This window comes from Temnothorax curvispinosus, unplaced genomic scaffold (genome assembly GCF_003070985.1).
Source record: "Temnothorax curvispinosus isolate PA1 unplaced genomic scaffold, ASM307098v1 QBEX01007098.1, whole genome shotgun sequence".
Lineage (NCBI taxonomy): Eukaryota > Metazoa > Arthropoda > Insecta > Hymenoptera > Formicidae > Temnothorax > Temnothorax curvispinosus.
Window position 1 is genome coordinate 1 of NW_020216878.1, and position 7,995 is coordinate 7,995.

Here is a 7,995-nt window from a genome sequence, read left to right on the forward strand (position 1 = left end):
CCGCATTGTATCAGTTATTTTACTTACGTCTATCTTCAATTGGATAATCCTGAATTATCTGTGTGTGATATTTTGGATCGATAGTCAGTTTGTGAATTCTTGTTGGAACATAAAGGCTTCTTGAATTCTGTCCTAAAATCATCATTTGTAACATACTGTCCATAAATGCCACCCAATTAGATGTCCATGCGATATGGCCGTTTGATCCAGTAACCGATGCGCTTTTTAATCCACGAAATTCGCCGGCATATTGATAACCGCGAAGTCTTAATTCCTTATAGATGTCTTTTGTATTCATTTCTTCCTCATCATCGATATATTCAGCAAAATTAGCTGATAATTTTTCATTTTCAATATTGTTTGGAATTCGTACTGTTCCAGTAACAGTAGCATTATCTCCTTCGATTATTTCAAACCTATTGCTATCTAGATATAAGTGTAAATTCATTAAACGTAATATAATTTTATAAGAAATTAATATAAATATGTCAATATGAAGCTGGACCTTACAAAAGCAGTTGACTTGTGAAAAGAAAGAAGATTCCGCTTTAAGATTAGTTATTCTCATATATTTTCTCTGTATATTTCTTACATTTTAATTAGTATATATTGCGCAATAAAAGCGGCATATAAGTTTTAAAATCTAATTAAAAAATAAAGAACTCACGCTAGAAAATTAATTGTTTACGTAATAATATTACCTTCTTGGATCGAGAAAGTTAATTCGATCTCATTTTGTTGTGATAGCACTGTAGCACGAATAAAATTAACGTCTTCAAATACAACTGGTGTATTGATATATTCTTGGTTTTTTAACAATGCGATCATCTCCCAGATATAAAAAAGATATCCCGTAGCAGGAAATAAATTTTTTTCATTAACGACATGGCCCGTTAAATACGCAAATTCTTCATTAACTGTACTAATACTGACAACTGTTTCCTTCTTGTCAATTATTTTCTTTTTACAAAATTGCACTACAAAGAAGTTCTCTGAATGATCCCATCTGAAAACGTCATTAGAAATTATTACATAATCTTCGTGTACACGAATTAATTGTGGAAATTACTTAATTCAAGATTTGATGTAAAATTGAAGCACAGATTCTAAAATATCACTGTTATCTACTCTTTGTAACAGGCATAAAAGGATTAACATATATGTATAAGAATACATTTATCTTTGAGATAAGTAAGGTGATAGAATGTCTTCAAAATACAGAAATGTGATTTTGAAATTAGATGATAAAATTAACCAAGTTCGAAAAAGAGTTCAAAGTTCTAATTTGCTATTATATTAAACATGTTCTCTTCTGACTATTTCACCTAAATATTTCAAAATTTATGAAAGTGTTTGTTTTTCGATAATTTGTCCATTTGTGCCTAAACGAAAAATATGCAAACCTTATGAGAGGAGAAATCATTGGGGTACCGCGGCTTACAGGAAATTCCACTGTCGGATAGAGATTTGCAATCTGTGGCTGCAATCCTGCGTTATAAAGTTTTCCGATTGATTCTAAAAATATCTCATTATTATGATCCTCGGTTCGTTCATATAGCGCTATGTTTGTTACTGTAGAGTATAAATAATTGTTTAAAATGTGTTGAAGAATATTCTGAGGAGATACTTCAATCGTCACTGTATCTTTTGGAACTGAACGTATCGTTTTTGCGAATAACACCGGAGACAACAAGTGATTTGTATAATATTTTGAACATAAAGGTATAGTATTGGAGTACTCGTAAGAGGATGTTGTCAGCCACTTTGAGCTGTGAAACTTTTTTTGTGGTAATGTTCGGTTCAAGTATTCTTCGGACTTAGCTACAGCAGGTTTGATGTAACGACTATGAAAAGGTATATAACCACAAGAAATTTCTTTTATAGATATACTATTCGCCTAAAAGAATGAATAAAATCATAAGTATTATTAATTGCTTGTTTTAATAAAACAATTAAAGAAACAAGATAGAAGAAAGATTATATTGTTTATAAGCATTAATATATACCTGCAATTTGGTGAGGAATGTTTTTATAGAATTCGCTGGACCGCTTACAATAAAATTAGAAGAACTATTGTAACAAGCTACTTATATCGATATCCGAAGGACACATAACTTTTAAGGTTTCAAGGTCGAGATTAATTTCAGCCATGGAGCCATGAATTATTTTCGATTCGTGAAGGGCTAAACCGATGAAATATCCCGACAGAATCGTTTCTTCGGCCGTTAAACATCCATCGGCATATCCACAAATTAGTTCACCAATGGAGTGACCGATTATAAAATCGGGGACTACACCAATAGATGTTAAAAGATCAATTAATCCAACCTGCGATACATATAAAAGAAATAGCTTTCCATTTGGTTTAAATAAATATTAGAATTATGAGGTAATTATAAAATAATTTTTTTAAATTATTTTTATAATATATAGTATATATGTATATAGTATAATTTATAAAGGCCAAACAAAGAATTTTCTTCTTACCTGTAGTCCAATAAGACTCAATAAAAAATTAAATATATTATCAAAAATATTTTTATTATTACTTGTTAATATATCTGTAAGTGATATACCGTAAGATCTCAAAACGATACCACATTTCTGGATTGCCTTGGCAAACACTGGGAATTTCATTAAAGCGCGACCTATTAAAATTTTAATAAAGTTTCTAAACAATATACAGATATGTATGTACAATGTGCATGCATCCGCGTATTTAGATATTTATTAAATTTTTTTAGTTATCGGTAAGGGTACGTAAGAAACTCTAGCTTTTTCCCATATTGTAGTATTTGTTCTAGGATAAAATTTAATTGTATTTGTTAACTGTAATAAATTAAGTTCTTTCTTAATAAATAGTAAACAATAAAGCAAACTTTTATGTATATATTATTATAAGTTTGATAACATACTACATAAGAATATGTTATGATCATAATCGTAACACTCCATATTTGTACGTTCTGTATACTTATATATTTTATAACTTAAAATTCTTCTTTGTTGAATGTACATTTAAAATATTTTATAATAATATATTTACTTACTCATCCCAAACCATTGAGATCCTAATCCAGAAAATATAAAACAAATCGGTCTTCTGATATATGAAGTATGTTCTATTTTATTAATTGTATTATAAGATATTTTAGACCCAGTTATCATGTATCCTCTATAAAGATGACCTTCTATATCATCATTATGAATATGATGTAGCAGAGATATAAACTCAGCATCTATTGGTCGATTTCGCACCTGCATTCAGTAACAAGAATGTACATTTTATAATTCTTGGAATAATTTTACACAAAAAAGGACGATAATATTATCTTATTCTGCAGTATTTAAACTTTAGCAATTATTAAATGCATTATTATTACTTAATATATTAAATAAATATATATTTAATACATTATTGACTTTTCTTTTTTGTGCAAATTTAAAATAATTTCGAAAGCAATTATGTACGCAAATATCTTTTTAGACACTATATAAATATTATATAGTATATTTAATTATTATATTTATATAATAATACAAAAAACTAATATCAAAAATTATTTCTGAAATAAATGAAATAAGCCATTATAATATTTGCTTACATCATCTAAGATGATTTTAACTGCTTCTTCCGTACGTCCAGACACAGCTACAAGTCTAGGTAAGTCATCATTCAAAGCTGCATCGTTGATTTTTTGTTTAGGATTTGATTTTAACAATATGTGGCCATTAGCCCCTCCAAACCCAAAAGAATTGATACCTACATAACCACCTTTCCATTCGACGATCTTTATTCTTCCTTCGATAATAGCAGTTAATTCTTGTCGCGGACGCTTGAGGTGTATAGTAGGCGTAATTATACCAGTTTCCATCGCTAATAATACCTTTAAGAAATCACATTTTTTTATTAGCAGTAATTATAGTAATTATTTTATATAAATGTATTATATACATACAATTATAATTGTAACAATATAAAAAAATATAAATTGTTATAATCACATTTTAAGCAAAGTCAGTGTTAAATCATTTTATTACAATTAAATGTACCTTTGCGATTTGACAAAGGCCACTGGCGGATTCGGAATGTCCAATATTTGATTTTACCGAGCCCATCAATAAAGGAGTGTTTCTTTTAGCGCATAAAATCTGATCAACAGACATAACTTCTACGGGATCACCGACAGGAGTACCAGTTGTATGGCCTTCTACGTAAGATAACTCATTGGGCGAGATTTCACATTCCTCATAAAATTCACTCAACAATATTTTTTGCTTTTCGACCGATGGAAAGGTAATACCTTCTTCTTTAAAACCATCGCAATTTATTTTACCGTGTACGAGGGTTGCATATATTCTTCTTGCATTTTTTGCCTTTTGCAGATATACTACCGCGATCGTATCGCTACGCATATATCCCGCGCCTTCCTGGTCAAAGGGTTTACAGTAACCATCAGAAGATATAACCCCTAGAAAGAAATTAATTCATGTTATTAAATAAAGTTCTTCAAGTTTCGATTCAATATTTAAATGTAAGGATAGAAAGGAAGCATGAGCTTATTGAACATTATAGACAAAGAGTGCGATTGTTTCACAGGGCACGTTATTGGATAAACAAAAACGTAAAATAATAACATAATCTTAATATAATTCATACACAACAAGAGTTTGTTGATTTCACAGGAGACAGTACAAAAAGAAATATTTGTACTAATGCATCCAAACGAAATATAATTGTTCTAGACTGTTCGAGAATATCTAATAGAGTTACAATCACGCATATAGCTTGTCGTACAATTTGATTTGGTTTACCGGTCAAATATCTTTTTATTTTGATAATACCCAGATAGCCAAGCGTTCCTTGGCATAAGAAAGAAAATAGTGTTTGGCATAAGTTTCCCTTCAGTTGTCACCATATTGCTGTCACCGGACAACAGTAATTTCGTTTAGAGCAGCTTAAAAGCATTATGCAGACAACGATTACCTTACGCAAACAAGCAGAAAGATCGTAGCATACTTATTGCCATAAAAGTTGCCACAATCTGTTGGCAACCGTTTTGGTGGCAATAAAAGTCGGCAATCCAATAGGCAAAATAGGAAGACTCTTTCCTCAATATTAAAGGCAACTTAAGCAGAGCAGTTTTAAGCAAATTGACAGCAACCTGCGGGCAACTTGCTATCTTGGTATTTTGTGTTTTGTTTTATTTTCTTTGTTTAAACTTCTTGCTTTATTGGTATATCTAATTGTTCACATCTTCAAAAATTTCTTATAGAAATGCTTTCAGGAATATTACATACTCTTCTTAAGGAACTTGTGGAAGTAGTAGTAAAGTGCTTTACAGTTATGTTGTTCAAAAATATGTATGGTGCAGAACCCGAAATGTGCTCGATGAACAAAAATGTTGTAATTTTTTATCGCGACAAGAAATATATACCAAGGTCACACCTGAGTGGTCACCATCCCTATAATAATTTTCAAATGTTTGCCAAACATAACTGACACAGCTTAAAGCCTTTCTACTGCACGGATCTTCGAGAAAAGAACTCAAACTAATATAGCATAAAAAAAGGCACATAACAGAATGATTGTGAGAAAATATCTTCATTCCTTCTATTTTTTCTGACTTCTGCGGCGTAAATATCGGAGTTATTCTAATAAAGTTTCTTTTGTTGAAATCAAATTCACTCGAACTTTTCACTATTCTCAAATAGACAAATAAAACCTTAACAATATTAATAATTTTTCTGACGTAACATACAATATAATAAGATATAATAAATACATACCTAGATTGTAAAATAGCAATTGGTAATGAGGACTGAGACATAAACTGGCGGACGCGATAATGGCAGCATCGCAATTTCCGGATCGAATCTGCTCGTAAGCTTTCACTATAGCAAAGATACTTGAACTACATGCAGTATCAATATTATACGATTGTCCAGTAACGCCAAGCCAGTAAGAAATTGTATTTGCTACTAAAGAAACGTTGCATCCAGTCATAGGTAATCTAGCTAACTAATCACAATACATGTTTGTAAATATATTTGAAGTATTGAAATATATAAATAACAAGTCAAAATTTGTAAAATTATTAAAAACTATTGTATAATTTTTCTTAACTTTACATACTAAGGAAACAGATTTCCATATTTGCGACAAAAATTTTACACATATAATTATTATTTCTTTAAATAAATTTCTATTAAATGTGTTTTATATAATAATTAAATATATCACACCTCAGGACTTTCAAAAGAAAAATATGCTCGAGTCTCTGACTGAGAAACTGCTGTAAGAACACTCGTTCTTGTTCCCCGTAATTCTTTTGGGTTTACACCCGCATCGATAATTGCTTCATAAGTATGCTCGAGTAACATTCTAATCATAGGATCCATTATATGAGCTTCTGTTGCGGGTATGTTGAAAAACTTTGAATCGAATTTCTCGATGTTGTTGACTTTACCAATTCGATGGGGTATATTATAAGCTATATAAGAAATAAATATATTAAAAAGTAACAAGTAAAGGAGGCTTTGACAGTACAATGCGGATGACAAAGCGTACGTTAGCGTAAGTTAACGTTATAATAACTAATATATAATTATACATTGGACATTTCGGCTTTGTTTTGAATAGTCAAATCTTCAGCAGTGACAACTGAATCAAAATAATCTCACACTCTCCAACAAAAAATAATTTCAAAATTTGGTGGTCTAAAAGTAGTATAATCTGCGAGAAAATTCAAGTAAAACTTAGAGCCTTCGCACAAGACTCTCGTATTGTAACGTAGCGTAACAGAACGTGGATCAACGCACAAGAAACGTATCGGCGGTTACAGCGTTGTACGTTTCTTGTGCATTGACTCACGTTATGTTACGTTATGTCACCAGACGAGAGTCTTGTGCGAAGGCTTTTAGCCTATCCCTATGATATCATAGTTTATAATATAATCGAAATAGAAATGACAGTCAGAACTTCAACGACAAGAGAAGTAAATTAAATCACCCATCAGTTCATAAAACGCGAAAATGAGGTCATATTTCATATATTTATATAACACTGGGGAACACGGATTTTTTGTCGGGCCAATGGCAACTGATCTGATAGATTTTTTTCCGTAAAATCCGAATCTGAAAACGAAAATAATCATGAATTGGCTCTATTTTTTAGAAATACGGTGCTCCCATTGTTTTTCTACAGATGTTAAAAAGTGACCAAAAACACGTTTTTTGGCACTTTTAACCCCGTTTATTTAAAAAACCAGAGCCAATTTAGTATTTTCAAGGCCAGTTTCTTGTTCAGCGGAACCAAATTAGTAAAAAATACCTATTCCCTTAAAAACAATCTGAAAACGATAAGATTTTGTTGACCAGTGTAATATACATATGTAACATACCAGTGTAATATATACTTATTTCTATATAAAAAATAATAATGTTTTTAAGGATTTATAATATGCATCTGGATCGTTTTCAATTATGATATTAGAAATAACGAAGCCATGAAAATGTTTAATTAATAAAAGATAATTTATAGTTTTTGACATAAATTACAAGGATTGTTTTCGTTATATATGTATATATTATGCACGTATATGTAGGGTTACACAATTTTTTTGGATTCTGATATCGGTTTTAAAAATTATTGGATTAGGTATTGCAAATCTTTAATTACGATTAATATATACGATAATATAAAACGAATATTTTTCCTAATAAAGTTTTGAAAATATAAAGAGGTTGGTTGCCGTCACATTGCGGGGCAGGCGGCGAGAGGGGACGATTGCGAAAGGGAACTCTAAATAATCAAATTTTTCGACGCGTGAAATAAACGAGTTTTAGCAAATAAATATGTGGAATGCATTTAATTAGCTGTTTCTTAAGGTTTTAAATTAAGGTTTTAAAGTTATTTGTACAATTAAAATCAAAATACGTTAAAATGTGGCAATATGCTGTTTTATTTTTACAATTTCTTGATAACTATATATC

The 7,995-nt window shown here is 30.4% G+C and overlaps 1 protein-coding gene across 1 annotated transcript; it reads right to left on the minus strand.

Annotated features, from left to right (window-relative positions):
- Positions 1-19: 19 nt before the first annotated feature.
- Positions 20-6,576, minus strand: LOC112456727 (fatty acid synthase-like; the record flags this gene model as incomplete). Its single annotated transcript, XM_025019456.1, is given in 11 exon segments — positions 20-426; positions 702-1,006; positions 1,404-1,897; positions 2,007-2,087; positions 2,089-2,328; positions 2,488-2,648; positions 3,051-3,258; positions 3,606-3,887; positions 4,054-4,472; positions 5,791-6,022; positions 6,247-6,576. Coding segments are annotated over 11 exon segments (3,159 nt in total), but the record flags the coding sequence as incomplete, so codon positions are not given.
- Between the last annotated feature and the right edge of the window lie 1,419 nt (positions 6,577-7,995).